Source organism: Rhinolophus sinicus, linkage group LG14, assembly GCF_036562045.2.
Source record: "Rhinolophus sinicus isolate RSC01 linkage group LG14, ASM3656204v1, whole genome shotgun sequence".
In the NCBI taxonomy this organism is placed as follows: Eukaryota; Metazoa; Chordata; class Mammalia; order Chiroptera; family Rhinolophidae; genus Rhinolophus; species Rhinolophus sinicus.
Window position 1 is genome coordinate 33,994,557 of NC_133763.1, and position 24,045 is coordinate 34,018,601.

At 36.9% G+C, this 24,045-nt stretch overlaps 1 protein-coding gene across 2 annotated transcripts in view; it reads right to left on the reverse strand.

Moving 5' to 3' along the window:
• DPYD (dihydropyrimidine dehydrogenase) overlaps nucleotides 1-24,045 on the reverse strand; it is a 795,862-nt gene that overhangs the window by 418,889 nt on the left and 352,928 nt on the right. Inside the window, exon 12 of one of the 2 annotated variants that reach the window (XM_019747023.2) lies at nucleotides 21,489-21,673. The exons of the other annotated variant lie outside the window; for it this stretch is intronic. Coding sequence (XP_019602582.2) covers nucleotides 21,489-21,673 — 185 coding nt within the window. The remainder of the gene's footprint in view (nucleotides 1-21,488; nucleotides 21,674-24,045) is intronic. 2 annotated transcript variants of the gene reach the window in all.

Genomic DNA, 24,045 nt, shown 5'->3' on the forward strand with positions numbered 1-24,045 from the left:
AAGTGTCGTGCTGGAGACCCTGCTCGCTGCGCCATTTGTCAGGCGGGGAGGCCTGTGGGGTCTCCGCTCCCGCTCCCCATACAAGAACGCAGGATATGGTGAGGCCAAAAAGGAACACCCACGGAGCCACAGGCAGGGGAGCCACACCACCACACTCTCTCTGGCGGCACTATACTCTCACTGGAGGCTGGATCCACACTGTCCGCAAACCGCCATCCATGCTTGCCAGCCCAGCCACCATCTTCTTGCTAGCCCCCATTCTCTCTCTCTTCTCTGCTAGCGTAGCCACAGCAGTTATATTGTGGCCAATGGCTCACTGGTTACAGCTGACGGCCAACTAGCCACAGCTGATGGCCATGCAATCACAGTTGGCCATTTACTACCTGAGCCAGCACCTGTCTATGTGAGGCCGAGAGCCTGGAAACTACTTTCTGGGGCTCTGCCCCCACACCAAGCTAGCACCTTTCCACGTGAGGTCGAGAGCCTAGAAACTGCTCTCTGGGACTCCGTCCCTACAAATGGTAAATAATTACTCTGGGCAATTAAGTCATTATGTAAATATATGCATGCTATAATTCAGTCATATAAAATGACATGAAATAAAATTCATTGACCTTACAATTTTGTCAGTATTCGTCTGTGGGGACAGAACCCCAAAAAGCAGTTTCCAGGCTCTCGGTCTCACATAGACAGGTGCTGGCTCAGGTAGTAAATGGCCATCAACTGTGATTGCATGGCCATCAGCTGTGGCTAGTTGGCCATCAGCTGTAACCAGTGAGCCATTGGCCACTAATATAACTGCTGTGGCTAGGCTAGCAGAAAAAATGGGGGCTGGCAAGAAGATGGTGGCTGAGCCTGCAAGCGGAGCAATGAGGGTTGAGAATTATATGGCTCCTGTTTCCTGTTTTTCCAACCCAGCCACCAGCGAGAATATAGTGGTATGACTCCCCCATCTATGGCTCCATGGGTGTTCCTTTTTGGCCTCACCATGTCCTGCGTTCTTATGTGGGGAGCAGGACCAGAGACCTCGCAGGCCTCCCCGCACGACACCATCTTAAAATAAAGCATTTATCTGCTCTCCATTATGTTAAACTTACAGCTTAGAATGGACTCCTTTGGTTGCAAGTAACAGAACTAGCCTCAGATGGTTATTATGAAAGTATAGAAGTATCTCATGAAACTGAAGCAGATATGCAGTGAGGCCTCCAGGAAATCCTCAAGAAAGGCCATCTAATCTGTGTCTCTCTCTCCTCTTCTGTGTGTATCTAGTTTATTCTTTTGTCTCTGCCAACAGGCTTCCTCTGCTTCTTTATTCACAATGGTTGATGTTTTATAGGTTTAGCTCAGTCATTTTTAACTATACATATTAAAAACATTTGGAGTTTTTAAAATTCTGATGTCCTGACCAGACAGAGTCCATACTAATTACATCAGAATCACTTAGTAGTGTAAGGGTGAAATTTGGTAAATAAAATAATGCAGTTAGACATAGCTCATTTGCACTTTGACTCACCACACAGCTCGCCATGTAGCCACCTGTAATTAGACTTAGCTAGTTCTCAGTTTGATCCATCCTTATATTCAGCTGTTTCCTCTTTGTTTCTCCCTTCACTGATTGACTTAAGAACTTTGTTCCCTTTCTCAAGGCTACCCATACCTCATGAATCCTTTTAATCAACAGGATCCTAACCTGAAAAGAGCAATTTCTTAACCCTAAGGTGCTCCAACACTGGAATCCAATGTGCAGCTCCCTTGCAGTTCTTACTGGTGAGACATGAAGTCCCAGGACGCGGTGGCGAGTCCAAGTTCCAGTCACAGTCTGGAGATAACTATCTTAAAACAGACCAGACCCCAGGCAATGATGTCAGCCCTTGGACCTGCCTGACCGACTCCCCCTTTCCTTTGTTCTTTTTGTGTACCTACCTATAAAACCTTCTGACCAGTCTAGGAACGGGGAGATGGCCTTTTGTCATGCGGGGTGGCCTGCGGGGTCTCTGGTCCCGCTCCCCACACAAGAACGCAGGATATAATGAGGCCAAAAAGGAACACCCATGGAGCCATAGGTAGGGGAGTCACACCACTATGGTCTCACTGGAGGCTGGGCCCACCGGTCGCACGACCTGCCATCCGCTTTTTCCGCCAACCGACCAACGACTCTCCTCCACTCTCCTCGACTCTGTTCCTCCGCTCTCTTCCGCTCTCCTCGGCTCTCCTCGGTAGTCGCAGCAGCTATACCAGCGGCCAATCAGCTAACCGGCCACAGCCGACGGCCATCCACCACCCAAGCCAGCACCCCTCCACGTGAGGCCGAGAGCCTGTAAACTACTTTCTGGGGCTCTGTCCCCACACCTTTGGACAGGAGTCTGCCATCCTCCCAGAATTCTGGCATTCTGAATAAACCTCCTTTTCTTTCCACCAACCTTGTCTGTCGATTTTTAACTTTTTCAAGAGGCAGGCAGCCAGACCTTAGCACGGTATCAGTAGGACTCAAGCATTAGTGTTTTGTTTTGTTTTTAAATCTCTCCTGGGGATTGCACTGTGCATCCAAGGCTGAGAATCACTTATTTAGCATGTGAATGCTCCTCCTAACTCCTAATTCTCAAGTGAGACATTCAAGTTGGGCCATGATTGTGTTTAAGTCTACCGTATTCAAATAAACGGTTACCAGGAACTGTTCAAAAGAATAGATTATTACCGTAAGCTGGGCAGATGTTCTAAAAATGTGCTCCTATGGGAACCTTTGTGTCATGCAGGGTCTCAGCTCCCACTCCCTGCATAAGAACGCAGGATATGGTGAGGCCAAAAAGGAACACCCACGGAGCCATTGATGGGACGTTCTTCCAATATATTCTCGCTGGGTGGCTATGTTGGACATACAGGAAGCAGGCTCCACACGGTCTGTGATCCGCCATCCGCTTCTCCGCCAACCAACCAACTCCCCAGTGTAGCCACGGCAGTTTTATTAGTGGCTAATGGCTAACTGGTTACAGCTGATGGCCAACTAGTCACAGCTGATGGCCATCCAATAACCGAGCCAGCACCTTTCCACATGAGGCTGAGAGCCTGGAAACTGCTCTCTGGGACTCTGTCCCCACACTTTGTCTGCTTATAAGGTATCAATTCTGATGATCAACAATACATTGTCCAAATGTCAGGTCTAGTGTAAAAATAGGTTGCTTACTTTATTCTCAAAATCAACAAGACACTTGTCTATTTGTAAATAATACTTATGCCAGACCCAGTGACAAGTATTTTGTACTTATTCTCTTTTTTATTACAACTCTTCAAGTTAGTCATTATTCCCCTGTTAAGATGAGGAAAGTGAGGCTCATAGAAAATAAACAACTTGTCCAAAGACAAGCAGCTGAGAAGTGATAGAGTAAGACCTGAATTCAAAGCTTGCATTTACTGCATTATATCCAGCTGCTCCTGTTTACATAAACATTACTTTTCTAAAGTATTAATGTCCTCAAAATAGGAAGCTGACCTGAAAATTATTCATGATAGTTCAATTGAACACACACACACACCATGCACACATACACACAAAACATACACAAACACTGAAAAATCTATTCTCAAAAATAACAAGTATATGCCACTCAGATATTAATCAGATAATCAATTGTAATGCCTTTCATTTGCGAATGGAAATAAAAACAAATACAATCAAACAATAATGGCCTATTATTTTACTATTACATTATTATTCTTTATCACTAGTATATTTCTATTATACCTGGCTGGGTTATGGAATTATAGATAAATTTGCATGTATAATGGTTATGTTGTTGAGGAAAAGCAAATCACATCATAATTATGTATTCCAATTTCCTTAATTTGCTTTAGTAGAATGAAAACTTTTTTTTAAAAGCACTGTTAAAAGCAAGACTATTGGTAGTGTTATATTTGACTGAAGAAGAGAAAATAACCACCACTATGTTCCATCCAATTTCAAATCATCAAACAGCTTTTACTTATTCATTTTATTTATATTTCATTGTGATATAACTACAATGGCCCCTATCTTGGGATACAGCTGCTCTAGGAGCATCCATTCTAGGATTATTCTAAGGCAAAGGATAAATAGCATTGTGTAGCTACTTATGGCTAGATTAATTCATAGGATGGATTAATGAATTAATTAACTCCAGCTCAGTTACTTCCCCCTTTGAAGAAATACCTATTGAGGGGAAAAACTTGCAAAGCAGAAATTAATTTGGATTAGCTGCTTCCATGGTGGAAAGGCCTAGGTACAGTGATTGTAATTATAACATTAAATCAGATTTCATTTCTCCATTTTGAGAGATTACTATTTGTAATGAAAATTTTAGAAAAGAAACAAGGCTATAGAAAAGTTTCTAAAAAATAATGATACTATTTTATTCGCATCTTTAAAGGATATATTACATTGCTCTTAATAAGGCTATACAAAATTAAATGATATTAACTCAAATCTACGTGATCTTTTTCTCCATCTAAACTTCACCACCACTCCAACTATTAGCTCTTAGGCAATTCAAGGTAGTTATCATGTGAAAACTCCTTCCCCAGTTGTTACCATTTATTTCATGACACTACCATTCATCCAGCTTAAGCCAAACCCTGTGCATCATTCCCCATTCTCTCTTTCACTCGAAGTCTAATGAATCCATCTTCAAAATATATGAATCCTTAAACTTCTATCCATTCTCATTGCCACCATTAAATCTTACTGGAATTATATCTTACTGGTTTCCCCATTTTCCTTCCCCCCTATAGGAATCCACTCTTTACTTTGCACCAGAATAGCCTTTTAAAACCACAAATTTGACTGTTTAAAACTTTTCATTAGTTTCTCATTGCATTTTGTTAATATTCAAACTCTATATTATAGCCTACAGAATCCTTCATGATCTGGTCCTGTGCTCCTATCCAAACTTACCTTATGCCACTCTCTATGTAAACACACCTGTCACAGGTGACTCCCACCAAACTCTGTCTTTCCCTGGGTGTTTGCTTTTGCTATTCTCTCTACCTGGCATGCTCTGTTTTCATTCTTCTGTTTCCATGTAAACTTGACTCCCAATGCCAAGTACCAGCTCCTTTAGCATTTGCTATGGACTGCATTGCACTTCCCCTAAATCATATGTTGAAGCCCTAACTCCCAAAGTGATTTGGGAGTGAGCATTTGGGAGTTACTTAAACTTAGACAAGATCATGGAAGTGAGGCCCCCATGATGGGATTAGTGCCTTTGTAAGAAGAGACACCAGACAGCTAATTGCTCTCTCTCTCCTCTCTCTCTCTCTCTCTCTCTCTCTCTGCCATACGAGGACACAGCAAGAAGGTACCATCTACAAGCCAAGAAGACAGCACTCACCAGAACCCAATCATGCTGGGACCCTGATCTCAGATTTCCAGAACTACGAGAAAATAAATTTCTGGTGTTGAAAACCACCCGGTCTATGATATTTTGTTATGGCAGCATGAGCTAGAAACACCAATGAGCCAAATTCGCTTCCTGAAACTCATGCATTTTGTGATCTAAAATGTTTCCTCAGCATATTCAGTTTTTCAACAATACTTATGAAGCACCTATGAGATAGTAGACATTGTGACCAGGTACTAGGAACACAGCAATAAACGAAGTATATTTTCTGGTCTCATAGGTCTCACATTACAAAGTGATGGTGAGGGGAGGAAGGAGACAGACAAAAACAGATGAGTGTGTGTGTGTGTGTGTGTGTATGTGTGTGTGATATCACGATTTATAATAAGAAACATATATTTGGACTTCATCCTGTTTCTGGCATATTGCTTCCAAAACCCTTAGAATTTACTAAGTGATAAGAGCAATGAAGGTGTCTGTTATGTTAATGAGGTGACTCTTGGAAAACACCAAAAAATGGGGGCTGGTTGCCAGGAGAACCAAGCCTATGTTTACAGGGTTGGGAATTTCAGTCCCACCTGCCTGACCCCCTGACTTCTGGGGAGGAGAGAAGGGCTGGAGGTTGAATCAATCACCAATGGCCACTGATTTAATCAATCATGCCTATGTAATGAAGCATCCATAAAAACCAAAAGGACAGGTTTGGAGAGATTCTGAGTTGGTGACCACATGGACCTGTGGGGAAAGTGATGTGCCTGGAGAGGACATGGAAGTCAGTTGGTCCGTCGAAGTACCTGGACTTGTGACTGGTGTCTGAGTTGGAGGGTGGCATTGGAACCTCCAATATATAGCAGGTTGGCCAGAAGCACAGGTGGTAACTGGCATCTGAAGAGGTAGGGAAAGAAAGGGGGGCAGTTTCATAGGATTGGCCCCTTACCTGTGGGACCTGATACTATCTCCAAGTAGATAGTGTCATAATTGAGTTAAATTGTAGGATACCCAATGTCCCGAGCATCACTTGGTGGTGTAGGGAAACTGTCCCCTCCGATATACACACATTGGAATTGGATTCAGGAACCCAGCATAGTGTGCATGTAAGTGGCTTCTCCTGAGACACAGAAAGCAAGGGTATGTGGGTTTGGGAGTAGTGTGGCTGGGGCCAGGGAAGGTTTTCATTTGCTACCCATGGAGGCTTCTTTAATTTAATAAAAGAATAAAAAGATATATAAAGCTCAAGAAAAAAATTTGCAACACACATGGTAGTCATTGCATCTTCTTATGTAAAATTTCCAACAAGTCAATAAATAGATGAACAAACACCTGAACAGAAAATAAAATAAATAAAATAAAATAACATCTGAGCAGATACCAGAAGGAAGTGAGCAGAGTTATTATGCATGTGTCAACAGAGTTTTGGTATACTTTCTTTATAACTTCAAAATGAATGGTCCAATTTATCAATTTAGCTTTAGCAATAATGTTGGTTTCTTTTACCTTTTACTAAGTACAATACATCAATTAAGATAACAGCACGTAGACTATTACACAGTCTCTATTTCATACAGCCCAAAGGGTCTCTTAAAAGGTAGTAAATTAACTTTAAGAAATGGCTTGTTAGTTAGCCATGGACTGCGCCCCCCCCCCCAAAAAAAAAAGAAACATGTTGACACATTTTCAAAAGTATCAATCAAGAAGGTAACAATTGCTATATTCAGAGACCCAGGGGCAAAGGTGGTGACACGGTTGACAGGATGTCAGTGACTGCAGTGAGAGAAGCCTAGTGACCAGCATAGGGTAATGCCTGACAGCAAACCCTTGTAGCACAAAGACGGCAGTGCGATCAAGGTGGGAGTGATGAAGGTAAATAAAAGAAGCTGACATTTAAGAAAGGTGACAGCAGCAATGTTAAATATTAAGACTTGGAATACAAAGCTCAAAATTGCAAGTCAACAACCTACCAGCCAATACCTGCTTCTGTGTTGACCTATTAACCCTTGTATTTCTGGAAGGAGAAGTCTCCGATATAGGCTAAGATGGGGACAGGATGCAGGGATAAAATCAGTGTAGCTGCTCAGAGGTCACTTTGTGACCCTAAACAGGTCCGTTAGGCTTTTTTAAAACTCATTTGTCTCATCTTTAAAGCAGTTATTATGAATGATGATTAATTATGAGGATCAAACAAGAAGAATTATAAGGCACTGGTATGCTCATTTTCATCCTTCCATCTCCATGTAACTGTACCTCCATCACCTGTTTTAGCAATCTAAAGTAGTACCAGGGGTGCCAAAGAAAAAGTATACACATGACTTGTATTAATCTTTTGTTATTGGTATATATTGAGTATTACAATTTTAATATCGTTTTTTCCTTTCTTAAAATGTGTGTACATTTTTTTGGCACCCTCTGTATTTATCACCAGAGCCAAGTGAAATTGTAAAATCTGCTTCCTCCACCTCATGTGCCCTGTAATTTAAAACATTTTCTCAGCATATTCAGTTTTTCAACTGTATTTATAATGTGCCTACCATATGGGGGCATTTCCCTGGCCAACCACCTACTATGAAGTAGGCATTGTTCTAGACACCAAGGATACCACAGAGCAAAACTGCCAAAAGAATCAGTTTGAAGGCTACATTCATGTGGGATGTTGTCTAGCATACAGTGATTGCATCATAGATGAGAAGCGATCCAAAAATAAAATAAGATAATGTTGAGGCCTATTACATGGATTTCAAATGTTGAGCGCCATTGTTCTCATCCCCACTTTGGCACAGAGTTCTCTGATGACTGGCAGGGACTTACCTGGTGTTCTGCAGAAGCTCAACCAACGAGAACACATGAGGAACAGGCAAGGCAGTGATTGAGAAGAACTCAATGTCTGAGAATGGGTTCTAGCCCCAGAATGGCCATTACCTAGTCCAAACAACCTTAAGAAAGGTCTTATTTTTCCTGTTCTTTTTTATGGATCTTATTGATGTCTTTATGCCTTTGAAGATATTTAATATATTTATTTTAAAACCCTTTGTTCTTTTCTCCTAAATTAATTCTATTGTTGTAGTCTCCTGAATGAATTCTTCCGATACTTGAGTTACTCTTCTAAAATCTGTTCATCTTCCTGAACAACATGTTAAGTGGTTGAATCAAATGACTTCTAGGGACATACTCAACTTCAGCACAGGTTTTGTAATTTGTAAAATGGGGGGGAAAAATGGTTCCTCCAGAGGCACTTTTGAGCATAATGGGAATGTTAAGCCCCTAAAAAGTTAATCAGCATATAATGTGTATTGAATAAATTAGTTTTTTAGTTTTGGGTTTCAGAACAACAACAAAAAATTATAATTTTTTTCTTTTATGGATGAAAATAATGAGGCTCAAGATACTGTATCTGAGATTTTAAAAGTTTTTAAATCCTTGAGCTGGGACTCCACCTTTGTGACTACAATGTGCTGTCTCAGAGCCATACGCGAGAAAACCAAAAGGCAAAATGGCATTCCCAAAGGTCCCAGAATTAATGCGTAATTAATTAAAAACTAGACATAGGCTTCAATTACACTTCCAGAATCTAGATATTTTTCAATCTGATCCTTTACAACTTGTGTATGATTCAACTTGACCAAATCACTGAATGCAGAGTAACACAATTTTGGATAAAATTCCTAATTGAGTTATTTTGCATTTGAATCTCCCCCAGCAAACTAAAGGTTTTCTGTGCTTTGTTCTACTGTGATATTGGCATTAGTGCCGTATAGCCCCAGGCATCAAGGCGTTGGAGATTAGGTTTGGAGTTCTTAACACCTATAGCCCACTTGGACCAAGCGACACAGCAGTGGCTAATTTCTTTCATACTCCATCAGCATATACTGAAATCAGGTTCCGTACATCAGAATCAGATTTTTCAGAGTTATTGTTTTCTACCCTTTCTAATCTTGAGTTATCAGCCTGCAGTAGCAATCTACTGCTATATTAGTAAGGAAATATTCTGCCTTTATGGAGACAATTTCATTTTAAATTACTTTTCAGGTCAAACACTGCAATTTAATAAAGGTTTGGAACACTATACAAAGTCTATAGTAAGAGGCATTAAAATTACTTATTAGTTGTGGTATTTTCTTCTGCTATCACCAACTAGTTTTGTTTTGATAGCTTCAGTTGATATATGATCATTCTTTTTTCCCTTGATGTCCTTTTACAACAGATAGACGTTATAAAAAATAATAAATCCTCCTTTGTATACAAAAAAACTACACATTATTAAAAATAGGATTTTTAATAGAAGGAATGTCATGCCCCTGGTACTTAATAATTATTTAAAAATATTAGCTAGGGAGTATACCAAAAATCAACCTGAATGTATCATGAAAGAGGCAAAATCTATAGACGGTATTATAGAGTTCACTGTATGTTTACTTATAAGCACTTGAAATGGACTTCATTTTTCAATAACTATAAGCAAATTTAACTTTACTTCTCCCATTGAAAGGTATAAAAATGAGATCCCATGCACTTCTGATTTTAGTTCAGTCTCAAGGCCCAGTTTCCCAATGAGAAATTGGGCTGAGCTCCTATCAGCACTGTGATCCTGACCAAGTAGAAAAACTTAGCATGGAAACAGCATTTAGCCATGACATACTTCAATATTATTTTTTGGAATCTATCACTACCTCAAACTGAATCCATTATGATTTAAAACTGCATTTTATTGATATTCATTGTTTTTCAACCTGACAGTGGCCAATGATTTATATCAATCTTCTTTTAACATAGGAATTAAAGAGTTTGCAATATATCTTAAACTGAAGGACACTTTTTCAATAGGACTCAAGACTTTAATATGTTGTCGTTTGAAAAGCCCTACCTCCTCTCAGTTGAAGAGAGGGGTTTAGAGAAGTAGAAGTGAGCTCTGTGGATAAGGCTGTTTTTATCCTAAGCAGAAGAGGACTCAAAAATTAATAAGACATATCGATGACTCCCCCCTTCCCCCCTTTAAGGCACTTTTATTCTCCAAGTGCAAGAACACTGCAGTTGGCCGCCAATCATTAAAACCACAAAATGAAGTCCTTTGCCTGCCTAGGAGATTTGTAACTATACCAATGCTGGTAAACTAACCACCAAATTATAGCCTTTCTCCTGCCTCACCCAGATTTCACAGGGGCTGCCCACCCAAATAAATGCCTCTTGGCTACCCATTCATCTAACAGCTGGAAAGATGACACTTGACATTTGGAAACTTTCCTGTGAAGATTGCTGCAAGGCTTTCCCATTAGCTTCCTGGTGAGACTGTAAGGTCGAATAAGCTGCCTCAAAACCTGCAAAGGGTAACGGAAATACTCTAATATTAAGCCTGTGCAATTTAAATTTCTAATTCTCAAATCATAGTTCTTCAGATATTGTAGAAACCACTGGTATATTTCAGGGCAAAAGAAAGCCTATGAAGATGTGGAATGAAAGTGATATTTTCAGAAATGATAATGATAACAAGAGTATTTTATTTAAAGTTGGCATAGAAGGTCTTCTAAGCACCATAGACTTGGGTATGGATAAGTTCTTCTAAGTTTGTTTTCTAAAATCCCAGACTGTCATATTTTTAGCAACTGTTCATCTTTGTCCAGAGCAGAAATCTTTAACATGAGGCACAATCACCATCGTTATTTTAGGTGTTATTTTCACATCATAAAAATTATTAAAGATAGTTTTAAAATTCTTACAATCTGACAATGTGGGTTCATTTTGAAAGTCATGGAGCCCAATATAAAATAAAATTGTAAATATTCCAGTAGTAAGAAACCCTGTGATCTTATATAAATCTTTCAAGTATAAACATGTGCCTTTTTCCTGTTTAGAAGATAACTCCTTTTAAAGAAACTCCAAATCAGAAAGCGTTAGTAACCCGACTGGTCACTAAAGATATCAGAAAGACAAAAATCCCTCACATAATCTCAATCCCTAAAAATGACAGAAGGTGAAAGATTTCATTTACTGATAGGAACACACATCATTCAATTACTTTTATAGCAATGATCCTTTAGCACTGTGCTCATTTTCAAATTCTCCATCTTCACAGTGTCCTTACAGTGTTCTATTCTTGTTTGTTAACTCAATATTTCTCCAGTGAAAGATTGATGGGAATGAATAGGCCTATCGAAATGTTCAGTCATATGTCCAAATGTAGATGAATATGATTAAAAAGGAAAATTAAAGGTTTAAAAAATATATGCAGAGGGCATTGAAAAAACAGGAGGTGTGCATGATGTAACTTTCAGCCTTGAATTAATCACCATCTGGGACTGAAATCACTTTTTAAAAGTCAATGTAGTGATGCTGAATTGTTCTTCATTACCAGCAATGACAGATAGGGATTCCTAGGGATGTGCACCGAGGCCTCAAATCCCAAACCAACACCAGCACAGTCAGGTTTTTCCACTCCGTTCCATCAACAAGTTCACCAAGAGGAGGCTCAGCTCACAGGAAGGGCATGGAATCCTTAGCAATCAATGATCGGACTCCTTTCTCTTCGAACTAAAATCACAACTACCATTTTGTACTGACTCATTCTGGGGCAGGACTATGGCACGAATCTCTCTCTACCAGGTACTAAAATCACAAATTCCTTTCACATGGCCTATTGAACTGCCATCAAATGGTAATGACTTTCTGTCACTCTTGACCTGGGGCAGATCTGAACTAGTAGCCAAGAGGTTAAAGGCTCTGTAGCTCACTACCAGTCCTCTGAGATACCGAGTTCCCTCAACAACTAATGATTCTTGTGTGCTCCATCAAATCAGAAGAAAATACACAAAAACTTCAAGCAGCAGAAAAGTGGATAATCAATGCAAGGCATTTATGATAGTTTTAAAGAATTTTACAAACACTTATTTCAAAATATAGCCATATTCTATATACATCTGAGTAGAATAACGTTAACTATTAGAGAACTTTTAAAAATATATAAGCTTTGTCGCTGAGCTGGAAAACACTGTAGAAATCTAAAACTTAAAAGATACTTGTGCTCTGTGATCTTACAGGGCTAAGAAAGACACTTTTGAGCTAGTATGATGCCAGAATATTTTGTATATCTGTTTTAAGATAATTCTGCCACAAAAATTAGTTTCAGAGGAGACTGACAAATTGAAAGAATAATAGATTCACAACTGAAATAATCACAATAGTATCAGGTACCTTAACATGGGTAGCTATAAAAATACAGCATATTTTAATAAAGAATAAAGCTTGAGGAAGAAAAAATTAATATCATTTGGGAACACACATTAGACAAACTCATGTATATAACAGAAACATTGAAACTAAACCAACAGTGAAAAAATAACTTTTCATTGTTGTTGGAAGTTACCTCAAATGCTGGCTGTCAATAAACAATAATCTATAACTATTTAACTTCAACTATTCTGTAACTAAGTTTTCACCAACTCCTAAAATCACTTGTAAACATAGTAACCAAAACTTCTTTTAAATGTTTTATGTCCCAATGCCTCCTTCCTTAATCTTTGCAGTTTCTCATAATTGTTTGATTTTCACCAAATTAATTCTACCTGGAAAAAAAAAAAAAAAAAACAGATCTTTTCCTTTCCATTTCTTGCCTGTACTTGAATAAGGTCTATGCAAATGCTTTCCTTTATTTCAAATTCTATCCCTACCCATTCATTCCATATTTATCCTTCCGGTAATAATTCTTATCCTTATTTCTTAATATTTATGTTACTCCCATTACAAGTGCTTTCATAACAATAACATGTAAATTTAGTTGACCACTACTAGTAATCAATATTGTAGTTTTCAAATGTTGCATCTAAGAGATAGTGAATTTAAAACAGAACCCTGAATCACAGAACAATGACACGACCAAAGGTTCACTCTAATGATGTAATCAAACTAGTGAGTTTTGACATTATAATTTCCATATATTTAGACCAACTTTACCTGACAAATATTCCCATGTTTATCAGATCATCTTCACAGTACGACCATGACTACTTTAAGGAAATATGTGCTTCTGATCTGAGATTAGAATTTAGGAACTCTTAGCCTGTATTCCATCTCCAAGTTTGTTTTCAATGAAGAATATAGCATGGTAAGATATCACATAGCCTTTTTCTCTACTTTAGTGACTGAATTCTTTATATGCTCATACTAGAACACAGTGAGTGCTCAATTTTCTGAATGATTGCATTTTTGTAAGTTAATAACATTTGGTATTAAGCCGTTTCTTTGGTGCTTTTGTACAGAAGGACCCGAGGCACATTGTAGGCTCTCTTAATCAAGTTGGTTGCATCTAACAGATTCACTGCACTAATATCTTCTCTCCTTTTCCTGTGTGAGACTCACAGAGAACGGCAAAGGAGTGCCGAGTCTTTGTCACCAGTGGAGTACCCTCGTGTGCCTGGAAACTTTCTACTCCCACCAGCCAAGTTAGCTGTGCGCCCACTGAGACTCACGTGTGTGTTTCTCACCCTATTTGTGTTGGTTATAAATGTAAATAAAAATTACATAAATTGGTGAGTTATATGAATGTAAAACCAAAGAGGGGTGATTCTGTGAAAATTAAGTTAAATGTTTTTGAAAGATATCGTAAAAAATGTTACTAGACATTTGCTGTCAAAGTAGGTGTGGGATAAACAATGACTACACGGCAACCATATGTCATAAAAAGCAATTTTCTGGAATATACTATATCTTTTTCCTGAAGGTGTTGCCCCACTTTAAAAACAAAACTAGAAATTGTAGACAATATATTATAGATAAGTTTAGTAAGGAACATGATAGAACTTCAACTATTGGATTCAAAAGGTCTTGGCACTGCATTTTTTTATGAGAAATGAAAATGAGGAAACATCTATAGGCTTTAAATTAAAACGACATGCTTCACGTGCATATCTATCCTTTTTACAGTTCCCCATTTTAATTTTTTCTGATTAACCAGCTAATTATTGATTTTTGTTTCATAGGATAATCATGCGGCAGAAAAGGGTTAATAAAAATGACCCTGAAGGGGGACTGCCCAGGCCTGCATCCCCTCCCCAGGAACCACCCAGACTCATCCCCTAGAAATAAATCTCAGATGTCTAAACCCTCATAAAAAGAGGAGACAAGACCCAACTGGTTTTAACTGGTTCTTCACACATGTGCAAACTGCCAAAACCTGCCCGTTAGTTGAACTCTAACCTAATTATAATGCAATTAAAATGGAATCAACATTAAGGTTGGCCCCCCTGTGGGCTTTTCTGTATGCATTCTGGGTAAGAGCATGCGCAGAAAGAAACTAGTTATATAACCAACATGTCAATCAAATGACCTCAGTCTATATGTCATATCCCCTGCTGTTAGGAAATTTGCCTACACTCTCCTATATAAGAAAAGGCTAACCTAAAGTTAGGTGCAGTCCTCTGCCCTGGCAACATCTAGGCCATCTTCCTTCTTCTTGAATGAACTTAATTTCCTTGCTCTCCTCATTTCAGGCTGAGTCTGTGAATTCTTTCCACCTTTTGTGAACAACCAGGGGTTAATTCCAATGACGTAACAGATAAGATAATTTATTTTTCCTCCTGTGTTTTTAAATAAATATTCTGGATTAAACCAATTTATTGTTAATGAATATTCTGGATTCATCTGTATAACTAAAATGCCTCATTTTTATCCTCAATTAACAATTAGATTTAGGACTTCAGTCATACTAATTGAGCTAACTGTCCCTCTATTTTCTTTGGAACTTAGAAGATGTGGACTGTTCATATTCTTAGAACTTTCCTATCCACATTCTGGTTCAGGCGTATTTTTAACCAGAACGAAGTTTCACACAGATTACAGCCTCCAATCACAATCTTCTAATTTCAGTCGCAAACTACAGAGGAACTCTCAGGTTAAGTTCTAATGCAGTATTATATTTTTAAATTTTAAGACGTACTGTAGGACTGCTGCTGATTGGCAAGGAGAGTAAGAATCCAGAGTTAAAAGTACCAGGGAAGTAGTTCAGTCCAGGGGACGATAATACCTGGACATGCCTGTGTTCAAATCCTGGGTGCCTTACTCACAAGATACTGACCTGGAATAGGTTTCTTTATCATTTGAGACTTTATTTTTTAAAGCTGGGAGACAAGGACAATGATACCCATTTCACAAAGTCATTGTAACCAACAAATGCACAATGTATAATAGATGTTAAACAAATAGTAGCATTATTACAATAATTGACAAGTGAATATAAAAGGTATATTACAAGGAGGAGAAAAATCAGGGACCACTTCTTTCATGAGATTTTTTCCATAATTTTAGTTAAAATGGAACTCTATCTCTTGACTATTTTAGTGTTGACTGGCTGTAGTAAATTTAGTTTTCCATCATGTCATATTGTATATTTTTCTCCATTTTATGTGGGTAATCTTTGAATTCAAACATCATTATGATAGGTCAGTGTGGCTATTTTTTTTCTAGTACAGAACCTTTTATCTATCCATCTGACCACACAACACACCACACACACACACACACACACACACACACACACACACATTAAATAAATACATTAGAAAGATGCAAGTAAAAGTACAAATACATTTTAAAATTTATACAATTTTATGTTTAGCTATAGTCATTCTTTCAGTTATATACCCTTTCTTTGGGTACACTGTAAAAATTACCTTTGATATTCAGTAATTCTTTTCAAGTGGAAGAAGAAAACTCAATTATGCCTGGATTTCACTAGCATAATATTATTAGGATGGTGCAAAAGTAATTGCAGTTTTTGCAATTTGTTTGTATCCTTTTAAACCGCAATCATTTTTGCACCAACCTATACAAAAATTAAGGTGAAATCATATTAGACCACTGATTACTAATATTAATTAAAGAAGAGTAAGTTTAATATTATAAAATATTGACTCTTAAGGAGGGAAATGTTGACAAATTAGAAAATGTTTCTCTATATATTAATAGCAGATCTGACACTATCACTTCTTTAGGCAAATAATTCCTACCACATTCTGCCTCATTTCATACCCCACATTAAAATCTTAAACAGTGTATTCTCATCATGTTCGGGTAACCCCAGTATAATTACAGATCCTTCCTTCCATTTTTCCCTATAGATTCTCTATATTAGGGGCCTCCACTAGCCCAGATTGCCTTTTGGTGAAATAAAAAGCTGTTGCACAGGTGCAAGGCTTACAGAGCAAGTAGAAAGTACCTTTGTGAAAATTCAAGGAAGGCACTACTTCCTCTGAATAGAAATGGCACAACAAAAGATACCATTGTTTGGTGAGTGGAGCTTGGTCTGGATTTCAGCCAGCTGGTACCCTCATCTGAGTACCCCTTGTGGAGTGAGCAAGCTATACAATTTATCCAGCAGCCCTCTTTAAGTTCTATTCAAATAGCTCAGTATTCTTCCAGTTTTTTTTATCCTCCCTCTTTATTTGTATCTTGATTTCTGTTAAGCTTTTGCTGACTCCACATCCTGAAACCCACATCCACGCAGAATCAATCATCTCTTCCATACTACCTTGTGCCTTTACATTTTTTATTATTGCATTTATTATATTGTATTAGATGTCTGTTTACACAACCATCTTCCCTACCAGACAGTAAGATTATTAACGGCAAGTTTCATGTTCTAATTCACATTTATAAACCTAGCGATTAGTGCTATCTATAAAAGATAGCACTATTTTAAAAAATTTGTTGGTTATTGAATGAATGAATGAATGAATGAATGAATGAAACCATACATGAATGACTACATGGATAGACAGTTGCCTAAGAATGAATAAATGAATGGCTAAATAAAATGCTTTTATAATTACCTAAAATAGCCTCTTTCAATCTTCATCTGTTAAAACCCTACACTTTGTCTTTCTATTCAAATTTCCTTTTATAATTTTCCTCTGATACCATTTTAGCAATCCAAAAGCAATGATCCCTACTAATCCACAACACAAACAACAAATGTTTAAGCTCAGACTCACTACTAAATTATCTTACAGAATCATCTCTGCAACCCAATATCGCAGCAACTCAAAACATTATTGCTCTTTTATCAATACATTGTCTATTTACCCCAAGAAGAGCATGTCTTGGAGCAGTAAGTCACTTGCCCAACGTCACACAGTTTGAAAGTGTTGGAACTGGGTTTGAAACCAGGTCTGTTTTAATTCAGAGCCCAAATTTCTAACCACTGTGTTATACCTCTTCTCATTTATTCATTCTGGTACCCTCCCAAAGTCAAGTGTTGGGCCCAACAGCTGCTACTCGATAAGTAGTAATTGATCAAATCAACTAATGAAATTTAAATGAAGCTCTCTCAGACAACTATGGGAATTACTGAAATCCCAACATGATGTCTTTAAATAACCACATTTATCTGAAAAAAATATATTACGAACAAATTCTAAATAACCAGTTGCAATGATTGCAAGCATGAATTATTACTCTAATGTGTGCATTAAATCATTTTTAAAGCACATTATCTAGTGTTATGCTTTCCCCCAAACAAACTAATGTAAACCATAAGGCAAGATGTTATAAAATTTCATATAAAACTTCATTCATGAATACACCTCGAACATTATAAAAATTTTTCTTAATGAATGCTATATTTGTAAGAAAACACTATTCATTTGCAGTGATAATAAACTTATGTAACAAACTAATAGGTTTGTTTAAATTCCTTTAAAATGAATTATGTCACTCTACGTATCTTTAATGAATGAATACATTATTTTGAGGGTATAACAATAAACAAGCATGGTCACTGGTTTGCACAGAGACAGACCAGTAAGAATGCTTCAATCAGGGCAACTTAGGGTGCTACAGAACATACCAGGAGCAGTATGTTCCAGGAAGAGGAGGAGGAAACAAAACCTGAAGGACAAGTAGGATCCAGACAGATGAAACGGGTGGAGTAGGGGAAAGGCTGAGATTGAACAGAAATCTTGGTATGTTGGTGAAATTCCAATTGGCATTATCAGCTAAAGAGTATGGGCTTTATCTTGAGTGCAAAGAGGAGCCTCTGAAGGGTTTTAAATAAGGAAATTACTATCGAACTTATATTCTAGAAAAATGACTCTGGCTGCAATGTAGGGGCATTGGATTTGACAGGGGAGAAAGTGTAGGTAATTTTAAGAGGTGATAGAGGCTAAAACTAAGTTAATGACAGTATGCAGAAAGAAAAATCCCACTTTGCGTGTATGTTCATTTGTAATCTTATCACTACTTAGCACTTTTCACCCAACACACTGGCAGGCAGGTGGAAATGTTGATTTTACCTGACAGAGACTGTACCTATCTTCCATTTCTATTTTATTTGCAAAAGGCAATTAAACACTTTATTTGACAAATCTGAACCCTTCAGGCAAATCTAAAACTCTTACTGGTCACAATTTTTCTATTTTATATTTCAAACACTATTTTCTCTAGTGATATATATATATATATATATATATATATATATATATATATATATATATCACTACCCAAAATAGACTTTCGGGTATGATTTAAATATATTTAAATCATACCCGAAAGTCTATTTTGTTCCTTTCATGAATAAGTAGTAACGTAAAATAATTGATCATTTTCTTTTCAGTATTCTTTTATCAGAGTTAGGGAAATAAAAATAAAAAAAGTGAAGTCAAAAGAAAAATACCCTTAAGACTACTTCGAATGACAATTGTGAAGCACTATAAAACCACAATCATCATAAAACATAGTAAATATTCTCGATGCATTTTAATTTAAAAGCTGTAAGTGGAGTTAAATAATTTGGAAAAACATCAACACCTTCCATTTTCTACATGTTCAATTTTACCTTTCAAATCTCTTTAGGCTCTCTGCCTTCCCTCCATTTTCACTCCTGCAACCTGAATTCACACATTCACTAGGTTTTGTCTGGACTAAGACAAGAGTCTTTTCACCTATCTCTTGATTCCATGTTCATTTCTTCAAGATGATGAAAGACTGGTCAGTGAGATAGCTGGTTAACCAAAAATCATACTCCACTCAAAATAAGCAAATTAAAATAAGTATATGAAAGAGTTTTTACAGAGATAGACACATACAAGAGAGATGAAGAAAATTTAGACAAACAGTTCATAAATAAAGGCATGTACTATAGTGCTATTTTAGAATGAGAAAAATGTGTGTGTGTGTGTGTGTGTGTGTGTGTGTGTGAACATGCTAGTGTAAATCTTTCAACTGTGTTCTCTGAAGAGGTATCTCTTATTCTCAGACTGTGCCGCTTCCTACTTTTCTCATGAACCTTGTTAATATATGTGAGTCAATATTATAATTTCATGTGTTTGAATGTTTCTTTTAATGCTATTATTCAGTAAAATAAGAAGCTCAGCCCTATATTGGTTTTCAAATTGATTTTGAAAATTTATTAATCTGAGTAATCTAGAAGTCTGAGTCCCCTACTGATTTAGGGGACTTGAACCTAGGAATCAGAAATGTTACACATTGGAAGTGGAACAGGTTTGGGAGAGCGTGATTGGTTTAAAAGAAATGAATTGGAGGTGTAGGTATGATATATAGCCAAGTGGAAATGCCCAGTAAATTTGAAAGGTAGGTTACACACACCAGTGAAGATGTTCAGTACCAGCTGAATCATGGGAGAGAATACACTTCTGGGGATACGGGTTAAGGAGTTATGCAGGAAGGGGTGCCATTGGGAGCCTTGAGAGTTTATGAAAATAAGAGTGGAATGAGAAAAATACAGGGTGAGAAGCTTTGGGACAGGACGAGCTAAAGGAGGTAAAGCAGGAGTCAATCCTGGGTATTCGTCTTGAACGGCCCCTTCTGTGAATTTCTGAGCCAAGGAGACTCCAGGGTACAAGTGCTACAGAGCTTGTAGCCAGCACCATTACCTACTCATCCCCTTGGCTTCCCGGGTTTCTGTTAAAATTGCATTCCCTTTTCCCTTTTCTTCCTAGCCTAGTCCATTTTGATTTATGACTGATGGGGTGGCTTTCTTAATTTTAGATTGTCATCTCCCCAAACACCGCTTCCTAAATCTTTGTCTCCATGCAAAACCTGTAGATTGGTTACATCCATACCTGCAGCCCTACATTTCTGGGACACCACACTCTGGCCCAAACCCCGAAACATCTTAAAAGCCCCACTACTCCGAGATGCTGGAGTGAAGAGGGAGTAGGTAGGTGAACTGAACATAAGAATTATAACAGAATCAGTACTAAGTACAGACCTTACCTAGGAGATAAGTAGTCTTGCACAAATTACAGAAACAGTAGGACAATCAGAATAGACAAAGTGATCACGGCAAAGGGAAATAAAATAGTCAAGAAAGTATTAAAGACAAAATGAATTTTGTTAGCATGTGAAAACAAACAAAGAAAGCAAAAGAAGAGAGACAGGAAGCCTATCCGGAGAAAGATTAAGAATTTTATTAACAAAAGCAAGCTTTTCCAAAAACACTTTATGTAAATGAGGTCACTGTCGCTAAACCTAATTAAATTATAGAGCAAGAAGAAAATGAAGCATTTCTTCAAAAAGTACGACAACAGATCTGGTATTAGCAGTATGGCTTTTTCCCCAAAGACCACAGTTATTGTACCAGAGCATGTTCAACTTTATATTTTATCACTTTTAAATTCTACATTTGTATCACAAAACTAGATAGTGAAAAAAAAAAATAATTGCATGGAAATTTATGAAATATTTGTTTTCTCTTCAATTAAGTGCATACAATTTGGTGGATAGTGGATAGGATCTCATCCGATCCAAATGAATATACAACATAGTTTTCTGTATTGTATAAGATCATTGGGAATATAGATTCTCCTATTATATTGTGTACCCCTCAGATTTGATAAAAATATTATTGGTGTCTTTAAGCCATTGGTAAGTATTTTGAACACAGCAGGACTAATAACTTCATGGCATTCCACTGGTAGAAGTGCACAATGAAATATCAATCAATTAAACAGTTCTGTTATCCAATCCACATTTAAAACATCTTATCGGAGTAAATATGTATGTGACCTATTTCATATATAGTTAGTACATACTATATAGAAATATTCATATAAATGAGTAGCAAAAATAAAGAAGTACTTATGCATTGGAAACAATTAACTGAAATTTATTGCAAATGCCTACCTGTATATATTTGTGAATGAACCAAGAAGCTTGCTTTCCATCATTCACCGACTCCACTGTCGTGTTAGCCATACCAACAATATCACCACCTGCAAACACCCATGGTTCACTGGTTTGCATAGTTTCTGGATCTACTTCTGGGAGACCCCATCTGTTAAATTTTATCGGGCTTAAGGCTTCTTTTACTGAAAACAAGTGAAAGACAACAGGCAATGACTAATCTGTGCATGACATAACAATAATTTGAAAATTAAGAAAAATTCTGATTTAATTATTGTTCTAGGGATTCAAACAACTGTTTTTAATGAAGCATAAAAATGGAAATTTAATGAAATATCTGAGTTAATACATTCAAAGTATTGACTTAACCAACTCAAAATATACCTCACATGTACAAATTAAAGACCACAGATTTGGGTAATGTTACAGATCTGGTATTTATGTTTAAGAAGTATGAATCCATGAAGTAGAAAAGTATACCCCTTCAAATATTTTAATGAATATAAAATCCACTTAAATCACTTTAAATGGATTTTAAATGCATTTTCTAAAACTTTATTTGTCCATAACCATTATTTTCACAAATTTGTTATAACTCAGATGATTCCAAACTTGTTCCTGTGTCACAGGTGTCAGTTATGATGTGAATTTGGATCGATGGCCAATCTTTTCCTTTCACAACAGGAACTTCTATAAAGAAAACATTTAAACTAAATCATTCGCACTTAATGTTAAACAATTTAATGGATCCAGGAATAGAGTTACATTTAGGTATCAATTTCTGTTTTATCTTGCAAAAGTCAACAAACGCAAACATTACCAATAATTCCTTAAAATAGTTTTAAATATGCTTAAATAGATGCTAAATATGCTGTGTTTCAATGAATATAATGTCATGGAACAAGGAAGACGTTGTGTTCCTTTAAGAAAAATATCTAAAGGAAACTTCAGACACATGTTCCTGATATTTTGAAGACATAAAAGAATGTAAAATAGAAACAGAGTTGATTAAGAAAATAAATGAAGAAAGGTAGATGGCACCATATATGATGGAGCAAACTGAGCCAGTTTTTAGGATACAATGTTCTCTCCGGGTATTCATCTCACGAATTTTAATTTCAGTATCTCAGGATAGATTAAAGGAGCTATTCTTTACTCCAATACAAAAGATAATATAACAATTTATACTAAAGAAGAACAGATTGGAAGATTCTGGAAGTTAATTGTTGAATAGATTAATGAGTCAAATATAAAATAACGAAATGTAAAAAATATTATTCTAGCAACTAAAACCAGTTTCTTCTGAGCAATAATAGAAGTAAAAATAAACCTTGGTACATATTTGTAACCTTCTACTTAAAGAATATTAGAATTTTAGAAGCCTACTAAGGGATTACTATTGATTGTTTTCCCCACAAGACTGTACGTACCATGAGAACAGGAATGAGTCCATGTTACTCACTGCTATACCACAGAGTATTAGGAAATGAGGAGACTCTCAGTTCAATGGATGGATGAATGAATAAATGAATGAGTAGATGGCTCAGCACTATTGTGCTCAGGTTTTTATTTTAGATCTGCTACTGTTTGTATCTCTGATGCAATATCACCTTTCATTGAGAGTAAAATTAAATATTTGTGTAATTATTTTCAATGCAGAATGGCACATTGAGAAGATTTTTCTAATGTTTTTAAAGGTCACAGGAAATGAGACCTTTATCATTTGTTCCCTATTGCATAACAGATCATCAGTACCATCTGTTGACAGTTACTTGAGGTGCAAGAAAGTCAGTAGTGAGTATTGCTTATCAATTCAACCTTTTATAATAATGGTAACTGTTAACACACCATCACTAAATGGTTTATGTAATGGGATATATACATATGCAAGGGGTAAAAAAGAATTTTCCTATGTAAAAAATGACCTATTTTATATAAGACTTTGACCCATATGACTTCACTGATGTGTGGTATATAAAACTGAACACAACAAAAGAATAAGACAAACAAATGAAGAAACAAAAAATCATAGAGAGAGACAACAGTTTAGTGGTTACCAAAGGGGGGTGGTAGATGAGGGTAAATGGGATCAAATATATGGTGATGGAAGGAGAACTGACTCTGGGTGGTGAACACACAATGTGATATATAGATGATGTATTGCAGAATTGTACACCTGAAATCTGTGTAACTTTACTAACAATTGTCACCCCAATAAACTTTAATAAAAAAAACCTGTGATATAACTTTGTCTTTTATAGTGATATGAAATAAAAATGGTTTTTAAATGAGAAGGAATTCAAGATTATTTCACTAGGTGATCAAAGCTCATTTACACATTTTTTTTATATTTTACAAGAATATCCTTGACAGTTAGCACAGACTTCACTCTAAGCTTGAGCAACGAGGGATTATGATTTAGCTATCTTTGATTTCCCTCAGCAGCTATTATAGTTAAAGACATATATACTGTGAAATTATTGAAGCTTAAGCTCCAGGGTCCCTGACTTACATGGGTCTCTTTCAGGGCCCAGTGACGAAATTTGAATACGTAATT